Consider the following 23,725-nt stretch of genomic DNA (forward strand, 5'->3'; position numbering starts at 1 on the left):
CAGGTCGGGACCATATATTCTTTGCTTGTACCAAAGCTGCAGTCTTTGTAATGTCCACCAAGGGGCATAAGGAACCTGAGCACTGTCAGCTGTCTATGAGCATTACCTTGGTGCAGAGGACACACAGGACAGACCATAGAGTTCAGTTCTCTGGACAATACACTCTTCATTGGGATGATAATAAGTGGGCAGTCATTTAACAGAATAGAGAACAGAGAAAGGGATGTAAGGACTAGGCCTAAAGAAGGCTGCGGGTTAGAGGGAGTGACCAGTGAAGAGAGCTCACCACTGGGCTGGCACGGGCAGAGCTGGCCCTGGACGAGGCCCGAGAGTTGGAGCCCAGAAAACCACTGTAGTCTGAAGGCTGGCATAAAAAGAAGATGGATAAAATAGGAAAAGAGAAGGAAATGAAAAAGAGAGAGAGACGTTAGTCACAGAGTTTGTCAGTCAGCAAGCAGGGACAGACAGAGCGGAAGCAGGGACAGACAGAGCGGAAGCAGGGACAGACAGAGCGGAAGCAGGGACAGACAGAGCGGAAGCAGGGACAGACAGAGCGGAAGCAGGGACAGACAGAGCTGAAGCAGGGACAGACAGAGCTGAAGCAGGGACAGACAGAGCTGAAGCAGGGACAGACAGAGCTGAAGCAGGGACAGACAGAGCGGAAGCAGGGACAGACAGAGCGGAAGCAGGGACAGACTGAACGGAAGCAGGGACAGACAGAGCGGAAGCAGGGACAGACAGAGCGGAAGCAGGGACAGACAGAGCGGAAGCAGGGACAGACAGAGCGGAAGCAGGGACAGACAGAGCGGAAGCAGGGACAGACAGAGCGGAAGCAGGGACAGACAGAGCGGAAGCAGGGACAGACAGAGCGGAAGCAGGGACAGACAGAGCGGAAGCAGGGACAGACAGAGCGGAAGCAGGGACAGACAGAGCGGAAGCAGGGACAGACAGAGCGGAAGCAGGGACAGACAGAGCTGAAGCAGGGACAGACAGAGCGGAAGCAGGGACAGACAGAGCGGAAGGAGGGACAGACAGAGCGGAAGGAGGGACAGACAGAGCGGAAGCAGGGACAGACAGAGCTGAAGCAGGGACAGACAGAGCTGAAGCAGGGACAGACAGAGCTGAAGCAGGGACAGACAGAGCTGAAGCAGGGACAGACAGAGCGGAAGCAGGGACAGACAGAGCGGAAGCAGGGACAGACAGAGCGGAAGCAGGGACAGACAGAGCGGAAGCAGGGACAGACAGAGCGGAAGCAGGGACAGACAGAGCGGAAGCAGGGACAGACAGAGCTGAAGGAGGGACAGACAGAGCTGAAGGAGGGACAGACAGAGCGGAAGCAGGGACAGACTGAGCGGAAGCAGGGACAGACTGAGCGGAAGCAGGGACAGACTGAGCGGAAGCAGGGACAGACTGAGCGGAAGCAGGGACAGACTGAGCGGAAGCAGGGACAGACAGAGCGGAAGCAGGGACAGACAGAGCGGAAGCAGGGACAGACAGAGCGGAAGCAGGGACAGACAGAGCGGAAGCAGGGACAGACAGAGCTGAAGCAGGGACAGACAGAGCTGAAGCAGGGACAGACAGAGCGGAAGCAGGGACAGACAGAGCGGAAGCAGGGACAGACAGAGCGGAAGCAGGGACAGACAGAGCGGAAGCAGGGACAGACAGAGCGGAAGCAGGGACAGACAGAGCGGAAGCAGGGACAGACAGAGCGGAAGCAGGGACAGACAGAGCTGAAGCAGGGACAGATAGAGCGGAAGCAGGGACAGACAGAGCTGAAGCAGGGACAGACAGAAGGGAAGCAGGGACAGACTGAGCTGAAGCAGGGACAGACTGAGCGGAAGCAGGGACAGACAGAGCGGAAGCAGGGACAGACAGAGCGGAAGCAGGGACAGACAGAGCTGAAGCAGGGACAGACAGAGCAGAAGCAGGGACAGACTGAGCGGAAGCAGGGACAGACTGAGCGGAAGCAGGGACAGACTGAGCGGAAGCAGGGACAGACAGAGCGGAAGCAGGGACAGACTGAGCGGAAGCAGGGACAGACAGAGCGGAAGCAGGGACAGACAGAGCGGAAGCAGGGACAGACAGAGCGGAAGCAGGGACAGACAGAGCTGAAGCAGGGATAGACAGAGCTGAAGCAGGGACAGACAGAAGGGAAGCAGGGACAGACAGAAGGGAAGCAGGGACAGACAGAAGGGAAGCAGGGACAGACTGAGCTGAAGCAGGGACAGACTGAGCGGAAGCAGGGACAGACAGATCGGAAGCAGGGACAGACTGAGCGGAAGCAGGGACAGACTGAGCGGAAGCAGGGACAGACAGAGCGGAAGCAGGGACAGACAGAGCTGGAGAGACAAGGGAATACATTGATAGACAAGTCAACCAGGCCCTGTTAGACCAAAGACAACCCTCCCACACATCAAAAACCCAGACACATACAATTCCATGCGTACGCTCCACTCTCCACCATTGTAGACATACTGCAAACCCCACGCAACAAAGTCACAATCAAACTGTGACTTGACACAGTGTTTGCAAAGGTCATCGACACACAAGACGCACTGTAAGATAATTCAGGATGGTTATTGGTTGAATACAGCTAACTGAAAACATGGATTCCTTCTTCTGGAAGTCTGAAATCCACAGGTGGGAAAGAAACAAGAAACCCCAATAGAAAGAAGTAGTGGGGTGACGACACTGTCATGCAGACTTCTCCTGGGGTGGCCAACCCTCCTACTGGAGAGAATCAGGTGTGTTCAAGCAGGGCTGGAATAAAAGCCTGCACACCCAGCCTGCCGCTAGTATCGCTTCAAGAGGAGGGTGGGTCGACCCCACAATGCAATTCCACGTTGGCACATGGGGCATGCCAAGCAAGGCCCCCTCATCAGGGTAACACAGTGATACATTACATGCATGCTGTCTATTCAAGCCTCCCTTTTGATTTGAAAACCGTCACAACAACCACAATTCCAGACATACTTGAAAACCCCACACAATCTCACTAGGACTTTGCACTGTGTTTCCAAAAGTCATCAACACACAAGACAGGGTGGGAATTAGTGGAATACAACGAGTTAAAGAAGGATTCCTTGTTTGGTGTGTCTGATAAAAACAGAAGACACCACTGACCCTGATAGAAGTAGAGACTGACAACACTGTCATGCAGACAGACTATGGCCAGGGCTGGCCAACTGTCTTCCCAGAAACCTATTGGATGTGTAGGCTTTTGCTCCAGACCTGCTCCAATACAAATGGTTCTACTAATCAGCTGCTCATCTGGGTGTTGATTAGCTGAATCATGTTAGAGCAGGGCTGGATCAAAAGCCTGCATACCCAGTAGCTCGTATCTCTCCAGGAGGAGGGTTGACCACCGCTGGACTATGCAGTCCCATGTTGCCACAGGGGGCATGCCAAGCAACCTCCCTCAGGGTAAGAGAGGGGGCGTCAGCGCTTCTTACACCGCGAGAGATGGAGCCACTAAAGCGCCGTGTGCTACTCTGCACAGCCTCGTCACACACAGAGCCCTGTAGATAGGAGAGAGACACACACACACTGCATCAGACTTCACCTCACAAACACACGCATACATACACGCTCTGGATCAGACTTCAACTCACAATCACAATCACACACACACAAACACACTGCATCAGACTTCACCTCACAAACACATACACACTGGATCAGACTACACCTCACGCACGCACGCACACATACACATCCATCTCAGTAATCATGCAGGAAAAGGACCAGTCTTATAGCATGCCACCTTGAAGACACCACTGTACTTCTGCAACTCAGCTTACTGTCTCACGTTCTCCTTAACACATCAAAATGTTTTGGAAATGTAACTTTTAGGGCCAGGACTGTATGTGGGTCTTGATAACATCTAGCCCCTCTGCCAAACCATTCTCACATGCCTTATAATGACACTAGCAATGACACATCACAGATCTATCTATCTACTGTCTAAACAGGTGGTGAAGGGTCAGAGGTCATAGGAAAGAGGAACCAACCCTGTGACTCTGGGTGCGTGGGCCATCAATAAAGAGCATGGAGGGCTGAAGATGGACAGAGAGGGAAACAATCCAACATTCTACTGTAAGTGATAAACAACAGTGATTCTATCTAGTATGTACAACTGGAAAAAGCTCTACGTTTTGAGAATCTCCTATTCTGTCATTCTAAGAAACCAACAGGAGGGTGAGGTTGAGTGGGTAGGGAAGGAGGGAGAAGTTGAGTGGGTAGGGAAGGAGGGGGTGAGTGGGTAGGGAAGAAGGGAGAGGTTGAGTGGGTAGGAAAGGAGGAAAGGAGAGGGTGAGTGGGTAGGGAAGGAGGGAGAGGGTGAGTGAGTGAGTGGGTAGGGAAGGAGGAAAGGAGAGGGTGAGAAGGTAGGGAAGAAGGAAAGGAGAGGTTGAGTGGGTAGGGAAGGAGGGAGAGATTGAGTGGGTAGGGAAGTAAGGAGGGGAAAAAGGAAATGGGAAAAGGTGGAGCAGCATTGGGAAATGGAAAGAGGGATGAGACGTGAAGGAGAGAGGAATAAATGAGTGGGGACAGACCCGGCCATTTTGAGTGGAATTTTGATGTCTGAGGGAGGGGAGACTGTTGGAGCTGCAGTACAGATCAGATGAGAAGTTTCTCTACAACGCCACAACACACAGAGAGAGAGAGAGAGAGAGAGAGAGACACAGAGATGAGGGGAGAGTGAAAGAGAGAGAAACAAAATAAGAATAGAGAAATGATTCCTCTGGAAAATGAACCCAACAGAGAGAGATAAAATGTGTCAACTCCTTTGACAAGGGACCAAAACAAAAAGGCATGTTGTTATGTCTAGAGGCATTTCAGACATTCATTAGTGACAGTTATTATGACAAGGGAAGTGCGGTGACAATACAGTCGACAACCAGACCGTCCTGTTAAACCACGTTCACTGTCTGGGGTGTGCTGATAACTAGTTGGGTTATGAGCCATTTCAAGCGCATGCATGCCTTCCCGGCCAAAAGTCTACAGTTTCATTACCATAACAACTGTCTGTGTACCAGTGTTAACTTAGTCCTACTAGCCTAGCTTATAACCATGTAGTCTTGCTTGTTTGATAATGCCTCAACTCTCAGTGTGTGAACCTTGTGTGTCTTCAAAACCCCTTTTCAATAGAACACCTTCACCGTCAGTGATTCCATCATCATCACCTCAGATTTAAATAGAGGTGTTTTTCACACGACAGGTGGTGTTCCCACATCAGGCGGGGTCCCATCGCCATATTGGGACGAGGCATGGAGGAGTTCCTTTAAAAAGGTAGAGAGAAAATCGCCCAGACTTTTGCAACGGTTAAACCATGTTTCAAAGGCCACATTCCAACTCTGATACCGGAGACATGTACCGGAATGTTACCTCAGTTGTGTGTAGTATCTCTGAGACATCATGACACATGGAGGAAGAGACTTTTACAACCGTCTCATTGCTGACATTCTTGATGTCAAATATGACCGGTGGGAGTTCAATGAGCTGTGTGTTATGTCAGGGCCCTATTCAGCCTGGATAGCTGAAGCGTTACAGATTGCGTGATGGAAATGTAAAGGTGATTTCCCATTGAGCCGACATATGCAGTGCTTACGGTGAATGCAGTCTTCGCTAACGTGGGAACATTGCCTTTACTGCAGCGATACAGATTGAATGGAGCTCTTAGTCTGTCCTATATACAGTAGGCCTTATACTACGAGATGTTAGAGAAGCAGGAAGTAGATATCATAGAACTAGTCATTTAATAGGATCTCTATGGTATATACTAACCCTAAGGCTTCCTCGGCTCCCCACCGACATCCGTTCCTCATCGTCTGAGATCTGGGAGGGAAAGGGACACATAAACACAAACACACAACAATCAATCAATGCACAAGGTGTATCATTGTGCGTTGTTGAGCTGTAGCAGTGGATTGAAGCTGCCCCTAGACACTGACCTAAAAGTTCCCATTTGAATCCTAACCCAGTTCTGCTTTGGATTTGGAGAGGATGAGCTGATCCTAGAGCTGTGTATAGAGGCAGCCTCTACCTCAGAGCGTTCCGGAATCATTACTTATATACACAATAACATACAGGAAAGAAAGCACACGTTTGTCAGACAGGCCGTATAACGGTAGAGAGAGGTGAAGATGGGGGAGTCAGGCCGTATAACGGTAGAGAGGTGAAGATGGGGGAGTTAGTCTGTATAACGGTAGAGAGGAGAAGACAGGGGGGGTCAGGCTGGCCGTATAACGGTAGAGAGGAGAAGACAGGGGGGGTCAGGCTGGCCGTATAACGGTAGAGAGGAGAAGACAGGAGGAGTCAGGCCGTATAATGGTAGAGAGAAGAAGACAGGGGGAGTCAGGCAGGCCGTATAACGGTAGAGAGGAGAAGACACGGGGAGTCAGGCTGTATAACGGTAGAGAGGAGAAGACAGGGGAGTCAGGCAGGCCGTATAACGGTAGAGAGGTGAAGACAGGGGGAGTCAGGCTGTATAACGGTAGAGAGGAGAAGACAGGGGAGTCAGGCAGGCCGTATAACGGTAGAGAGGTGAAGACAGGGGGAGTCAGGCTGTATAACGGTAGAGAGGAGAAGACAGGGGAGTCAGGCAGGCCGTATAACGGTAGAGAGGTGAAGACAGGGGGAGTCAGGCCGTATAACGGTAGAGAGGAGAAGACAGGGGGAGTCAGGCTGTATAACGGTAGAGAGGAGAAAACAGGGCAGTCAGGCAGGCCGTATAACGGTAGAGAGGTGAAGACAGGGGGAGTCAGGCTGTATAACGGTAGAGAGGAGAAGACAGGGGAGTCAGGCAGGCCGTATAATGGTAGAGAGAAGACAGGGGGAGTCAGGCAGGCCGTATAACGGTAGAGAGGAGAAGACAGGGGGAGTCAGGCAGGCCGTATAACGGTAGAGAGGTGAAGACAGGGGGAGTCAGGCTGTATAACGGTAGAGAGGAGAAGACAGGGGGAGTCAGGCTGTATAACGGTAGAGAGGTGAAGACAGGGGGAGTCAGGCTGTATAACGGTAGAGAGGTGAAGACAGGGGGAGTCAGGCTGTATAACGGTAGAGAGGAGAAGACAGGGGGAGTCAGGCTGTATAACGGTAGAGAGGAGAAGACAGGGGGAGTCAGGCAGGCCGTATAACGGTAGAGAGGTGAAGACAGGGGGAGTCAGGCTGTATAACGGTAGAGAGGAGAAAACAGGGCAGTCAGGCAGGCCGTATAACGGTAGAGGTGAAGACAGGGGGAGTCAGGCAGGCCGTATAATGGTAGAGAGGAGAAGACGGGGACTCAGGCCGTATAACGGTAGAGAGGAGAAGACAGGGGGAGTCAGTCCGTATAACGGTAGAGAGGAGAAGACAGGGGAGTCAGGCAGGCCGTATAACGGTAGAGGTGAAGACAGGGGGAGTCAGGCAGGCCATATAACGGTAGAGGTGAAGACAGGGGGAGTCAGGCAGGCCATATAACGGTAGAGGGGAGAAGACGGGGACTCAGGCCATATAACGGTAGAGAGGAGAAGACGGGGACTCAGGCCATATAACGGTAGAGAGGAGAAGACAGGGGGAGTCAGTCCGTATAACGGTAGAGAGGAGAAGACAGGGGGAGTCAGTCCGTATAACGGTAGAGAGGAGAAGACAGGGGAGTCAGGCAGGCCGTATAACGGTAGAGAGGAGAAGACGCGGACTCAGGCCGTATAACGGTAGAGAGGAGAAGACAGGGGGAGTCAGGCAGGCCGTATAATGGTAGAGAGAAGACAGGGGGAGTCAGGCTGTATAACGGTAGAGAGGAGAAGACAGGGGGAGTCAGGCCGTATAACGGTAGAGAGGAGAAGACAGGGGGAGTCAGGCCGTATAACGGTAGAGAGGAGAAGACAGGGGGAGTCAGGCCGTATAATGGTAGAGAGAAGACAGGGGAGTCAGGCAGGCCGTATAACGGTAGAGAGGAAAAGACAGGGGGAGTCAGGCCGTATAACGGTAGAGAGGAAAAGACAGGGGGAGTCAGGCCGTATAACGGTAGAGAGGAAAAGACGGGGGGAGTCAGGCCGTATAACGGTAGAGAGGAAAAGACAGGGGGAGTCAGGCTGTATAACGGTAGAGAGGAGAAGACAGGGGGAGTCAGGCTGTATAACGGTAGAGAGGAGAAGACAGGGGGAGTCAGGCTGTATAACGGTAGAGAGGAGAAGACAGGGGGAGTCAGGCTGTATAACGGTAGAGAGGAGAAGACAGGGGGAGTCAGGCTGTATAACGGTAGAGAGAAGACAGGGGAGTCAGGCAGGCTGTATAACGGTAGAGAGGAGAAGACAGGGAGAGGATACAGACCGACGTGTGTCTCCGTGAAGGACGGGAGGAGTACCTCTCACTCTCCTCCTGGAAGGCCCGGAAGGAAAGAGGAAAAGAAAGTACCCGGTTAAAGGTTAGAGGTCAGGAGGAAAGGTCAAGGAAGTGGTTCTGGGTCTGCCACCAGATGTGGATTTTATAGACAAAGACCAAACAAAAACACAATCTGCACGAGGCAAAACTGGATTGGTTTTGGGAACGCTGGGGCTGGGGTTATTTCCATTCCCATTCCTGTCAGTTGACCTGGATGTAGAACATCTCTAATTGACTGAAATTGAAATGGAATCAAACCCATATCTGGACATGACACTGCATGCGTTTATTTACAGTACACTACTTATGCATTCCCTGGCCTCTCTACTCTGATGCAGGCATACAGCCACTGGTTAGACAAGCCCAGAGAGAGGTGGGGGTGGGGTGAGGAGGGTCTACTGTAAACTCCTAGGTCATGTGGCATGGATTTAATCCTCCTGGTGGGTTGTCATGGCGATCCCAGTACCGTGAAAAGGGTTTAACCCCTGTCAGATGGCATGGGAGACCCCCGTAGCGGTACAGGATCTAGTGAAGTGAGGATCAACTCTGTCCCTGTCTGGCCTGGTTCACGACAGACCTTTAAAAGCACACATGCTGCCCCTGTGCTGCCTGAGAGCACCTACACATGCCAAGCTTCTAGGTCCAGCTATATCCAGGACAACTATGATATTATCAACAGGATGGGACATAGAAATAGAGAATACTAAACACATATATTGCACAACACTGTGCAATATATTGTGTTCAACACTGTGCATGCCTCACATTTGCCTCACATTTACTAAACACTTCCTCGATGCAGGCGATGCAGGCAATGCACTGTACACAGTGAAACACTACTACTACCTAGGGTTTGCAGTAAGCTGTTTCAACAGACAGTGTATATTATATTACCAGTGTGCAGTAAGCTGTTTCAACAGACAGTATATATTATATTACCAGTGTGCAGTAAGCTGTTTCAATAGACAGTATATATTATATTACCAGTGTGCAGTAAGCTGTTTCAACAGACAGTATATATTATATTACCAGTGTGCAGTAAGCTGTTTCAATAGACAGTATATATTATATTACCAGTGTGCAGTAAGCTGTTTCAATAGACAGTATATATTATATTACCAGTGTGTAGTAAGCTGTTTCAATAGACAGTATATATTATATTACCAGTGTGCAGTAAGCTGTTTCAATAGACAGTATATATTATATTACCAGTGTGCAGTAAGCTGTTTCAACAGACAGTATATATTATATTACCAGTGTGCAGTAAGCTGTTTCAATAGACAGTATATATTATATTACCAGTGTGCAGTAAGCTGTTTCAATAGACAGTATATACACTGCTCAAAAAAATAAAGGGAACACTTAAACAACACAATGTAACTCCAAGTCAATCACACTTCTGTGAAATCAAACTGTCCACTTAGGAAGCAACACTGATTGACAATAAATTTCACATGCTGTTGTGCAAATGGAATAGACAAAAGGTGGAAATTATAGGCAATTAGCAAGACACCCCCAATAAAGGAGTGATTCTGCAGGTGGTGACCACAGACCACTTCTCAGTTCCTATGCTTCCTGGCTGATGTTTTGGTCACTTTTGAATGCTGGCGGTGCTCTCACTCTAGTGGTAGCATGAGACGGAGTCTACAACCCACACAAGTGGCTCAGGTAGTGCAGCTCATCCAGGATGGCACATCAATGCGAGCTGTGGCAAGAAGGTTTGCTGTGTCTGTCAGCGTAGTGTCCAGAGCATGGAGGCGCTACCAGGAGACAGGCCAGTACATCAGGAGACGTGGAGGAGGCCGTAGGAGGGCAACAACCCAGCAGCAGGACCGCTACCTCCGCCTTTGTGCAAGGAGGAGTACTGCCAGAGCCCTGCAAAATGACCTCCAGCAGGCCACAAATGTGCATGTGTCAGCATATGGTCTCACAAGGGCTCTGAGGATCTCATCTCGGTACCTAATGGCAGTCAGGCTACCTCTGGCGAGCACATGGAGGCCCCCCAAAGAAATGCCACCCCACACCATGACTGACCCACCGCCAAACCGGTCATGCTGGAGGATGTTGCAGGCAGCAGAACGTTCTCCACGGCGTCTCCAGACTCTGTCACGTCTGTCACATGTGCTCATGTGCTCAGTGTGAACCTGCTTTCATCTGTGAAGAGCACAGGGCGCCAGTGGCGAATTTGCCAATCTTGGTGTTCTCTGGCAAATGCCAAACGTCCTGCACGGTGTTGGGCTGTAAGCACAACCCCCACCTGTGGACGTCGGGCCGTCATACCACCCTCATGGAGTCTGTTTCTGACCGTTTGAGGAGACACATGCACATTTGTGGCCTGCTGGAGGTCATTTTGCAGGGCTCTGGCAGTACTCCTCCTTGCACAAAGGCGGAGGTAGCGGTCCTGCTGCTGGGTTGTTGCCCTCCTACGGCCTCCTCCACGTCTCCTGATGTACTGGCCTGTCTCCTGGTAGCGCCTCCATGCTCTGGACACTACGCTGACAGACACAGCAAACCTTCTTGCCACAGCTCGCATTGATGTGCCATCCTGGATGAGCTGCACTACCTGAGCCACTTGTGTGGGTTGTAGACTCCGTCTCATGCTACCACTAGAGTGAGAGCACCGCCAGCATTCAAAAGTGACCAAAACATCAGCCAGGAAGCATAGGAACTGAGAAGTGGTCTGTGGTCACCACCTGCAGAATCACTCCTTTATTGGGGGTGTCTTGCTAATTGCCTATAATTTCCACCTTTTGTCTATTCCATTTGCACAACAGCATGTGAAATTTATTGTCAATCAGTGTTGCTTCCTAAGTGGACAGTTTGATTTCACAGAAGTGTGATTGACTTGGAGTTACATTGTGTTGTTTAAGTGTTCCCTTTATTTTTTTGAGCAGTGTATTATATTACCAGTGTGCAGTAAGCTGTTTCAATAGACAGTATATATTATATTACCAGTGTGCAGTAAGCTGTTTCAATAGACAGTATATATTATATTACCAGTGTGCAGTAAGCTGTTTCAATAGACAGTATATATTATATTACCAGTGTGCAGTAAGCTGTTTCAATAGACAGTATATATTATATTACCAGTGTGCAGTAAGCTGTTTCAACAGACAGTATATATTATATTACCCGTGTGCAGTAAGCTGTTTCAATAGACAGTGTATATTATATTACCAGTGTGCAGTAAGCTGTTTCAACAGACAGTGTATATTATATTACCAGTGTGCAGTAAGCTGTTTCAACAGACAGTGTATATTATATTACCAGTGTGCAGTAAGCTGTTTCAATAGACAGTATATATTATATTACCAGTGTGCAGTAAGCTGTTTCAATAGACAGTATATATTATATTACCAGTGTGCAGTAAGCTGTTTCAATAGACAGTATATATTATATTACCAGTGTGCAGTAAGCTGTTTCAATAGACAGTATATATTATATTACCAGTGTGCAGTAAGCTGTTTCAATAGACAGTGTATATTATATTACCAGTGTGCAGTAAGCTGTTTCAATAGACAGTATATATTATATTACCAGTGTGCAGTAAGCTGTTTCAATAGACAGTATATATTATATTACCAGTGTGCAGTAAGCTGTTTCAATAGACAGTGTATATTATATTACCAGTGTGCAGTAAGCTGTTTCAATAGACAGTGTATATTATATTACCAGTGTGCAGTAAGCTGTTTCAATAGACAGTATATATTATATTACCAGTGTGCAGTAAGCTGTTTCAATAGACAGTATATATTATATTATCAGAGTCATCATGCAGTCACAGCAGTCTAGCAGAAACTAGCAGGGATCTTATACTGCAGTACACGTCCTACCATCCACTGCTCAATGTGGCCCCATTTGTTGTCCAGACCATAGTATTTCTGGGGGCGGAGAGGAGAGTGCAGGAAGAGGAAACCAGAGGAAGGAAGGCATTAGAAAGGAAAGACAAGGAAATGGAAAGAGATAAAAAGCGACTTGTTTTTTAACAGTGCTGAACCCAAATAATCGTACATGTTAGACAAAAGATACACACAGCGAGTGATTTGATTTAGGTCAAGCGATTTGAAAGATACATTCATTGATCTTTGATCTGACAACGACAGTTAGCATTCAGATGCCAATAGGAGTGAAACGTGAACAGGAAAGAGAGAAGGAGAAAATTTGAAGAAAGGAGGCCTACCTTCTGGCTTTGATACACCTAAAACAAAATGGAGGCCTACCTTCTGGCTTTGATACATCTAAAACAACATGGTGGACAGAAGGAGCAGGACACCACGGAGAAGAGAAGGCAGGACAATAGAAAGACAGTAGGTTAGGACATGTTGTTAGTATGGAAGACGAACAGGTTTTTGGTAAAGTATATTACCACCGTGCAGAGGTGTGTGTGTGTCACCTCTTTCTGCTGTCTCTCCAGTTCCTTCATGCGTATCTCCCGTGCCTCTGCTCTGGCCGCCCGCTTCGCTGCCAGTCTCGCCTCAGCCTGAAGAAGACACAGACAGAGAAAGACAATATGCATTCAACAGGGTGTATGTATAACAGTCAAATCAAAGCAGACCATACAATATTCCATGGTCTCTAATAAGTATCTCTGCAGTGACTACCATTACTGCTAGCGTTAGCGTAAGCAAGCTGAGCAGAAAGTTCAACATAAAACTCAGTAAGCCCATTAGGTAAAGATGACACATTGAGCTGTGCTACTATCAAATAACTAATAATTTACATGGAAACAGTTAATGAAATAATAGTTGATTATTAAGTTTCAAATGAGAGGGAAGCGTTACCATAGCAGCTAAGAGTGAGGGACTGGGAGCTTGGTGTAGAGGCTATGGTTCCTGTCTTTCTGTTAGTGTTTACTATGCAGCTAGCTGGCTAATATAGCTTGAAACAAGCCTTTGAAGTTAAATTAGATCAGAGTGCTTTTAAGTCTGCCCGTCCTCAATAACCTTTAGCATTTGGTTATCAATGCTGCTGTGATCTCGTCACTCATTTCATTGTTTAAGAGAATACCATGATGACCAATAGCCATGCTTAACACACACACACACACACACACACCACACACCACACACCACACACCACACACCACACACCACACACACACGATTCTGAGCTGATTGCTGTATAGGTTCCAGGTAATCCACTTATTCTAATACACTGTATGATATTATATTTGTAAAAAAATATATATATATATTTAACTAAGCAAGTCAGTTAAGAACAAATTCTTATTTACAATGACGGCCTACCGGGGAACAGTGGGTTAACTGCCATGTTCAGGTGCAGAACGACAGATTTTTACCTCGTCAGCTTGGGGATTCGATCCAGCAACCTTTCGGTTACTGGCCCAACACTCTAACCACTAGGCTACCTGCCGCCCCATATTATTATTATTATTCAGTGGTGGGCCGTCAGGGCCTGCAAGGCCTTCTCTGCTGGCCTAAACATCATCAGAATATATATATTTTTTTAAATATATTTTCCCACAAATATGTATTAAATTATTCCCCAGAGTAAGAGTTATACTCTTCATTTCATAGCTTTCCTCTTGGTTGCACTGCTTCCAGCCCCAGGTTGAGATTTTAAGGGCTGGTCTTTATGTTAGATCTTTTATCCAATCATATTCAGCCATCATGTGTTGCCAGGGGTCTAAAATCTGCCCTCAGGCCTTCAGAATCAACAGTGCGGGCGCTTGTAGCTTATAGTGAATGGAAATGAAAATTTAGTGTCAACCAATCAGCTTTAGAGTTGGCTATTGTACGCCTTCTGGCTGGCTCCAGTGTTACACAGGAGCCAGCTAGCAGGCGTAGTGCGTGCACGTCTTTTGATTGGATTACCAATATTGAGAGGCAGGTCCTATGGAGATCTAGGAAACTGAATTTGATAAACAAATTAATTCGCGTACTACTAAGCTGTTTTTTCAACCCACAATGGCGGAAGGAGGAGAAGATATCGATTTGGTCGAGGATATAATTATAACGCCATTCTCAAGACTAACTTTTCAAGAAAAGTTAGACATTGTAAGGAGAGGTCGCCCGACGCCACAAAGCCTGTCACAGGCGGGAAAGTGCTTAGTTCGCTCGCCACTTTCAAAGTTTCAACTACGAGCGCTGTCAATGGCTCACAGGCTCCTTGGCTCCGAGAAGCACTGCAAACTGTACTGCTGGGAATGCCTATTATTTGCAAGTGATCGATTTGGTGTTTGGAGCCACACTGGCTTTGCAAACTTGAGTTGTCTAACCAAGGCAGCAACGAGACACCAAAGTACGGCTGGGCACTAACAAGCAATGGTGCTTTTGAAAACTTTTGGGGACACCGGAGTGGATCGACAGCTCAAAGAACAAACGCGCAGGGCAACGGAGCTGCACAATGAAAAGGTGAAGGGAAATATTGAAAAGACTCATTGATTGTGTCATGTTTTTGGGTAAACACTGTTTACCCAAAAATGTCAATTTGTCAATTTCAAGGTGACGCAACGCCTGGTTATACTGCGTTTCTGTCTAAATGTATAGTTTCTAGAGTCATGGCATCATAATGAGGTGGATTAATTTGGGTGGGACTGTGTAGTACCTCACTGAAGGCCCAGGCCCCAGGCCCACGGCACGCCACTGTTATTATTATTATATTATTATTATCATTATATTGTTCTAAACATAGAACAAAAATTATTTGGTACGTATGATCAGTCTTTTCTAGTTCCGCTTCAGTCTTTTCTAGTTCCGCTTCAGTCTTTTCTAGTTCCGCTTCAGTCTTTTCTAGTTCCGCTTCAGTCTTTTCTAGTTTAGCTTCAGTCTTTTCTAGTTCCGCTTCAGTCTTTTCTAGTTCCGCTTCAGTCTTTTCTAGTTCCGCTTCAGTCTTTTCTAGTTCCGCTTCAGTCTTTTCTAGTTCCGCTTCAGTCTTTTCTAGTTTAGCTTCAGTCTTTTCTAGTTCCGCTTTAGTCTTTTCTAGTTCTGCTTTAGTCTTTTCTAGTTCTGCTTTAGTCTTTTCTAGTTCTGCTTTAGTCTTTTCTAGTTCTGCTTCAGTCTTTTCTAGTTTAGCTTCAGTCTTTTCTAGTTCCGCTTCAGTCTTTTCTAGTTCCGCTTTAGTCTTTTCTAGTTCTGCTTTAGTCTTTTCTAGTTCTGCTTTAGTCTTTTCTAGTTCTGCTTTAGTCTTTTCTAGTTCTGCTTCAGTCTTTTCTAGTTTAGCTTCAGTCTTTTCTAGTTCCGCTTCAGTCTTTTCTAGTTTAGCTTCAGTCTTTTCTAGTTCCGCTTCAGTCTTTTCTAGTTCCGCTTCAGTCTTTTCTAGTTCCGCTTCAGTCTTTTCTAGTTCCGCTTCAGTCTTTTCTAGTTCCGCTTCAGTCTTTTCTAGTTCCGCTTTAGTCTTTTCTAGTTCCGCTTTAGTCTTTTCTAGTTCCGCTTTAGTCTTTTCTAGTTCAGCTTCAGTCTTTTCTAGTTCCGCTTCAGTCTTTTCTAGTTCCGCTTCAGTCTTTTCTAGTTTAGCTTCAGTCTTTTCTAGTTCCGCTTCAGTCTTTTCTAGTTCAGCTTCAGTCTTTTCTAGTTCCGCTTTAGTCTTTTCTAGTTCTGCTTTAGTCTTTTCTAGTTCTGCTTTAGTCTTTTCTAGTTCTGCTTTAGTCTTTTCTAGTTCTGCTTTAGTCTTTTCTAGTTCTGCTTTAGTCTTTTCTAGTTCTGCTTTAGTCTTTTCTAGTTCTGCTTCAGTCTTTTCTAGTTTAGCTTCAGTCTTTTCTAGTTTAGCTTCAGTCTTTTCTAGTTTAGCTTCAGTCTTTTCTAGTTTAGCTTCAGTCTTTTCTAGTTTAGCTTCAGTCTTTTCTAGTTTAGCTTCAGTCTTTTCTAGTTTAGCTTCAGTCTTTTCTAGTTCCGCTTTAGTCTTTTCTAGCTTCGCTTCAGTCTTTTCACACACACACACACACACACACACACACACACACACACACACACACACACACACACACACACACACACACAGTTTTAATGTCATCAGCTGATATCTGGTCTGGTGACACAGAGCTTCCAGACCAGCTATCAGAGGTCATGATTGCATCGACAAAAATGAATAAGGTCCCGAGTCGTTCAGTGAAAGCTGAGATCAGGGCCCCAAAATAAAATACTAAACAAATCACTGGCTATCTTACCTTCAACTGAGAAACTGCAGACAGAAAATCCATTCAGGACAGGAACCCACTACTTTAAGATTGTCTCTCTATTCCACAACCAAACCATACGAGAACGGCTTTCACTTTCTAGTTCACCACTGAAGTGGCCTTTAGGAAACATATGCGCCTGTTTACAGCTTCTACCACAATCTTCAATCACAAGAATAAAAGTGATTCTGAAAAACACAGGACCAGCAGCAGCCACAAGAGGGGAGTGTTCCCTATGTAGTTTTATTACTGAGAGAGGCTGTGGATGAGCCAGCATTTCTGTCTGGACACTGGTGAGGACACACCCAACCTCACTCTGACCATAACAACACTGCTTCCCCTAGCAACAGCCCAGCCTACAACCAAGCACATCTGATTCCCTTTAAAACATATTCAAATAATCAGATTCCACATTTTGATGTCCATGTCATCTTTAATGCTTGTTTCGTTGTCTATTTGCAGAAGAGATCAAATCCGTAAGATCGTTGAGGATTCAATGGCACCATTCCAGTTCATCCGCTGTCATACTATTAATCTGAATGTGTAGAAGTACTGTGAAGAGGGCAATGGCATAGGGCCAGGCAGTGCTGGCAATGTGCATCCACTGGATCCCTTGGTTATGGGGGGCCTGCAAACTCTCACTATCAAGTGTTGCATTGGCCTTCTAGGGATCTGCATAGCAGCAGATCCCTAGAAGTTGCATTGGCCTTCTAGGGATCTGCATAGCAGCAGATCCCTAGAAGGCCAATGCAACACTTGATAGTGAGAGTTTGCAGGCCCTAGAATTTGTACACTATAGACCATTGCATAAGTCATTACATTGTTTAACTGAAAGATGGGCCTACATGTCATTTGCCCAGCAACACATCCCAGTCATGGTAATTTGTAACTTTTTTAAATGTATTATATTTGAATGTATTGATGACTAGTACATCTATTTGGTTCACATAACAAACCTCAATGAACAGTTCCAATGTTATTTGTGTTTGTTGTGCAAAGACTGCTGGCAAATATGCAAATACAGTTCAATAATATTGTAGAGGAGATTCAGAGGCATCGCTTATTGGGGGTGTGGCTTTCAATTTGTTATTTTTGGCCACCCGGAAGTGTGAATGTCTTTCCAGTTCATCTGGTCTGTTCCCTTTCATTTACTGTTGTGAATTGTGATGGGAGGCCAAGTGATAATTTTGTTCACACAGGCCTGTGAAGATTTAGTCACGGCACTGGAAGAGGGTGTAACTACAGAGATCATCAGGTACTGAAGGGCCCACTTCTGCCTAACTACAACACAGACAAAGGTAAATGGAATACCAGTCTGCTAGTTGAGGCTGGTGCTTTATGTTAGCCTGGAAAGGCCTTGATCCAGTCGGGCCTGTTTCCCCCATTGTGCTCGTTTCACAGCTTGTTGAGAGGACGGCGATAGTGATCAGCACACAGGAAACCGTTTGAGTAGTAACACTGCAAAACTGTTTGTAAATGAACACAGGCCGTTAAAGGCCCAGTGCCGTCAAAAACATGATTCATTTCCTGTGTTTTATATATATTTCCACACGATGAGGTTGGAATAATACTGTAAAATTGTGAAAATTATGATAATGCCCTTTTAGTGTAACAGTGTAAGAGCCTGAAATCGCAGCCTGTTGTGGTGGCATGGAATTTTGGCCTGCCTCAGGCAGTACATTAGTTAATAGACCAATAAGAAAGAGGGTTCCAACCCCCCCTGCCAATAACAGCTAGTTTTAACTAACAGACCACTCCCAGACAGTCCTATAATTGTTATTGCTTGAGAAATTGCTCTTTGCTAAAAAAGCTATTTTTGTATATTTTTGACCATTTTGATTTAAAACAATGACAGGAAGGTACTTAATTGTTACCCAGAAATGATTTAATATTGAGATAAAAATAGCTGCATTGGACCTTTAACATGAATTGAACAGGATGAAATGTAACTGAATTATATATTTATTTAACCTTTATTTAACTAGGCAAGTCAGTTAAGAACAAATTCTTATTTACAATGACGGCCTACCCGGGCCAATTGTGCACCGCCCTATGGGACTCCCAATCACAGCCAGATGTGATGCAACCTGGATTTGAACCACGGACTGCAGTGACACCTTTTACACTGAGATGCAGTGCCTTAGACCGCAGCGCCACTCAGGAGCCCACTTGGGAGCAATCTTAATGTTCTCACCCCAAGAGATGTTCTCACTCCAAGAGATATTCTCACGCCAAGAGATGTTCTCACGCCAAGAGATGTTCTCACTCCTAGAGATGTTCTCACTCCTAGAGATGTTCTCACGCCAAGAGATGTTCTCACTCCTAGAGATGTTCTCACTCCTAGAGATGTTCTCACTCCTAGAGATGTTCTCACGCCAAGAGATGTTCTCACGCCAAGAGATGTTCTCACTCCTAGAGATGTTCTCACTCCTAGAGATGTTCTCACTCCTAGAGAGCTAGTGGTGCAAAGCATTCAACAACATCACGTTAACAATCCAAAACGAAACAGAAAATAGAACCTGGATAAGAATGCCAGCCAAGCCAGTAAACAAACCAAACTCAAGAAACAAAGGAAAATGCAATAACCACTAAAGGTATTTATCTTCACTAAAATGTGAAGCAAAGAGCTATTACTAACTAATTACAACCACATGTGACTGCACTGCTGTGTGCCTATTGCCTCAAGCAGTCAAGAACCTGCAGAGAGAGAACTGAGAGACTGAGGCAAGGATTCAATCTGGCTTGGCTGTTGGAGAGAAGTGAAATAGCTTGGATGCTGCCTTGAGCCTGAGACACATGGGTTATTCATTAGTAACAAGCAGCATTCCACGCTGTGAGTCTCAGACTCATAGTCTCACATTGAGCGTCACTGGTACAGTACGGTGGCCTCATTGGGTCACTATTCACTATTCAGGAGATTAGGATACTGGATTATGTCAGGGTAGATTAGGCAGGTAAGCCTGGTGAGACTCAGTCCGGTTTCATGGGCCTTCACTGTGAAGAAATCATATGGCAGCCTGCCCAGCCCAGCCTGCCTTACAGCTTGCCCGGTCTGCCTGTCAACAAAGACCGATGTGGAGGGTGGAGGTCTGGGGCTGCCTGTCAACAGGGACCGATGAGGAGGGTGGTCTGGGGCTGCCTGTCAACAGAGACCAATGAGGAGGGTGGAGGTCTGGGACTGCCTGTCAACAGAGACCGATGAGGAGGGTGGAGGTCTGGGGCTGCCTGTCAACAGAGACCAATGAGGAGGGTGGAGGTCTGGGGCTGCCTGTCAACAGAGACCGATGAGGAGGGTGGTCTGGGGCTGCCTAGGCAAGTGTAGACCATATCAGAGTCAGCATCGTGGATAATTTCAGACACTCAATCACATCCTAGCCTGCCTTAAAGCTATAATATGTCACTTTTTGGGTGACACAACCAAATTCACAGAGAAATGTGAGTTATAGATCTGTCATTTTCATTGAAAGCAATATACAGGGGGTACCGGTACCGAGTCAATGTGCGGGGGTACAAGTTAGTCGAGGTAATTGAGGTAATTTGTACATGTAGGTAAGGGTAAAGTGACTATGCATCGATAATAAACAGCGAGTAGCAGCAGCATAAAAAAAAGGGGGAGGTGGGAGTCAATGCTAATAGTCGGGGAGCCAATTTTCTTGCTGTTCAGCAGTCTTATGGCTTGGGGGAAGAAGCTGTTAAGAAGCCTTTTGGACCTAGACTTGGTGCTCTAGTACCGCTTGCCATGCGGTAGCAGAGAGAACAGTCTATGACTATAGGTTGGCTGGAGTCTTTGGCAATTGTTAGGACCATCCTTTGACACCGCCTGGTATAGAGGTCCTGGATGGCAGGAAGCTTGGTCTGGGCTGTATACACTACCCTCCGTAGTGTTATTTTAACCACTAGGGTTGTGAAACTAAGTGGATCTATGGAAATATCGCCACTAAATCAAATTCAAGTGTAGGGACATGTGACAATAAAGTGAATGACTAAGTTAACAGAATTTATATAATTTCATTGGGGGAAAAGTAATGGAAGATGAACCTGTGAAAATGGTGTCTATGCTTCAAGCCATAACTGTATATCTCTGGTCACAAAAAAAGTAACGTTGGATCACGCATTGTAGGCCTATATCCAGGACAGAAATACCAGAAATATAATCCAGGATTTTTACAACTGGCTGCATCCATCCCCTTCGAGACAAAACACTCCCCCTGGTTTCTTTTTCATTTAACCTTTATTTAACTAGGCAAGTCAGTTAAGAACAAATTCTTATGTACAATGACGGCCTACCCCAGATGACACTGGGCCAATTGTGCGCCGCCCTATGGGACTCCCAATCACAGCCGGATGTGATACAGCCTGGATTCGAACCAGGGACTGTAGTGACGCCTCTTGCACTGAGATGCAGTGCCTTAGACTGCTGCGTCACTCGGGAGTCCAGTTCTTAAAGACTGCTGTGATAAAACTAGCCACTGGTCAGTACTATGAGGCCTGGAAGCTTGTCGGCTTGGACAGCAGCAGCTCCCATCCAGAGCGGACCTCATGGAGGCTTGGACAGCAGCAGCTCCCATCCAGAGCGGACCTCATGGAGGCTTGGACAGCAGCAGCTCCCATCCAGAGCAGACCTCATGGAGGCTTGGACAGCAGCAGCTCCCATCCAGAGCAGACCTCATGGAGGCTTGGACAGCAGCAGCTCCCATCCAGAGCAGACCTCATGGAGGCTTGGACAGCAGCAGCTCCCATCCAGAGCAGACCTCATGGAGGCTTGGACAGCAGCAGCTCCCATCCAGAGCAGAACTCATGGAGGCTTGGACAGCAGCAGCTCCCATCCAGAGCAGAACTCATGGAGGCTTGGACAGCAGCAGCTCCCATCCAGAGCAGAACTCATGGAGGCTTGGACAGCAGCAGCTCCCATCCAGAGCAGACCTCATGGAGGCTTGGACAGCAGCAGCTCCCATCCAGAGCAGACCTCATGGAGGCTTGGACAGCAGCAGCTCCCATCCAGAGCAGACCTCATGGAGGCTTGGACAGCAGCAGCTCCCATCCAGAGCAGACCTCATGGAGGCTTAAAAGCAGAACAGCTTTGTAACTCCAGATGTTTTCCTTCACCAGTGTCAAGACCTTCACAGGCATGATGCATCCCCACGGATCTATTCATAGCCAGGCTCTCTGAATGAGAGGAGAGGGAAGGGCCACCTCAACACTTACTGGAAAATAAAGTCTCTTGGAAGTTATTCAGTGCACTCCTCTCATAGGGGCAAATCCCAACTTCCCGTTAAGACGAAATTCTCTGTTCTGCCATTGACCTCAATGAAAGTTAGGCTTCGCCCCATCGTGAACACATAAGTGCAGGAAAATATGATCATTATAAACGGTTGATCACTTGAACCTAAATAGTTTAGTAAAAGCGTAATGCCCTGTACTGTATAGTACATTCTAGTCTCATGCTGTGCTCATGAGGCCTTGTTGGGGGCAGTGTAGAGTGTCCCATTCAGGTGTGTTGTGACAACACCATAATACCATAGAAGTACATTCTAGTCTCATGATGTGTTGAAGCAGTAGTCCTATTTGAGGGTTGAGCACTTAGCTTGGAGTTTTCTGGGGTGTTTTGAGACTAATGTCTGTCCAGAGAACACATGTATCTGTCTGATACATCCCCGTACAGGCCAGTGCCCTGATATATACATAGCAGCATTTTACAGTGATAATCTTCTTAGCAGGAGCCTCATGCAGAGATGTATGCACTTTGAAGAGCAGCACTTCTGCTGTGTGTGTGTGTGTGTGTGTGTGTGTGTGTGTGTGTGTGTGTGTGTGTGTGTGTCGCCTGTTCATCACGCTTCACTAATTGCCTGCCACCTCGCCCAACGCTACACAGCGACTTAACAGTTCCAATGCAGTCGTTTTTATTTCAATATCAAATCATTTCTGGGTAACAATTAAGTACACTACCGTGATTGTTTTTCAATTAAAATGGTCAAAAGAAACTAAAATAGCTTCTCAGCAAAGAGCAATTTCTTTAGCAAGAATTTTGCTCGGACTGTCTTAGAGTGGTCTGGCTGGAGGAAAACTGAAAACTAGCTGTTATTGGCAGAGAGGTTTGGAACTCTCTTTCTTATTGGTCTATTAACTCATTTACCGGTGATGTCACCAGGCAGGCCAAAACTCCATCCCACCAAAACAGGCTGAAATTTCAGGCGGTCCTCTCAAACTCATTGGGAATCCCTTTTGGATTAAATGGGTCAAATAATATTTGATTTGAGACATGATGATGACATAATGATTTAGCCAGAATACAGTAAAAGCTGGTTATTGTTGCCATGCCACTATGCCAGCAGTGATTAAAGCGCAGGTTCACGTTTTTCTTCATGAATGTTGTTCTGGAGGCAGCTCTGCAGAGTACTAGCTGGCACAGCCACAAAGTCATAGAATCTGATTTTAAACCTAACCCTAACCTTAACCAGACTGCTAACCCTAATGCCTAACCTTAAATTAAGACCAAAAAGCACTTCTTTTTTTCAGGAATTTTTACAATATAGCCAATTTTGACTTTCCAGCTGGTCTATCTAAGGGGAAATCGCTAAATTCTGCCTTCAGGACAAGACTCATGACAATAAATGTCAACCTGCGATTAAAGCAGGATGTGGATGATGCTGAGAGGCTTAAGAGATGCAGGTCACTGGCATAGACACAGTCCAATCCCCTGGTGCAGAGGGGCTGCTGAGTGCTTTTACACACAAACACACACATGCACAGATCGCATGCACACATATACACACACATGCACACATATACACAAACACACACACAAAAGTGGATACACACACACATGAACATGTACACACACCAATACACACATATATGTGAAACCCAAGGGAACAGCTGTCAGCTTGCCCAGTAGGTCAGACTTCACCAGCTAGAACATGAAAGTCAGCCAAAAGCCCATCTCTTCCTCCTCACATGCCCCCAACCCAAGCCCACCATGGGCCCCTGTACTGCCCCCCACCCCCACCCCTCCTTTTAATACTGGAGCTGTCTATCTGTTAATTCCTCCTAATTCCACAGGGACACACCCCCAAACATCGTGTTTAATCATTGACTAAGGATTCTGAATCTGGCCTGTCTGTATTTGTCAAACAACACCCTGGCACTAATGATACGACTAGCAGGTACCTGCTGAATATCACTGTCAAACAACACCCTGGCACTAATGATATGACTAGCAGGTACCTGCTG

The 23,725-nt window shown here is 46.7% G+C and overlaps 1 protein-coding gene across 1 annotated transcript in view; it reads right to left on the reverse strand.

Moving 5' to 3' along the window:
* Window positions 1–23,725, reverse strand: part of LOC120051386 (leucine-rich repeat flightless-interacting protein 2-like) — a 50,750-nt gene that overhangs the window by 11,856 nt on the left and 15,169 nt on the right. Inside the window, exons 2-3 of the mRNA XM_038998226.1 lie at window positions 12,728–12,841; window positions 5,785–5,835 (exon numbers count right to left, since the gene is read on the reverse strand). Coding sequence (XP_038854154.1) covers window positions 5,785–5,835; window positions 12,728–12,841 — 165 coding nt within the window. The remainder of the gene's footprint in view (window positions 1–5,784; window positions 5,836–12,727; window positions 12,842–23,725) is intronic.

Source organism: Salvelinus namaycush, chromosome 7, assembly GCF_016432855.1.
Source record: "Salvelinus namaycush isolate Seneca chromosome 7, SaNama_1.0, whole genome shotgun sequence".
NCBI classification, from domain to species: domain Eukaryota; kingdom Metazoa; phylum Chordata; class Actinopteri; order Salmoniformes; family Salmonidae; genus Salvelinus; species Salvelinus namaycush.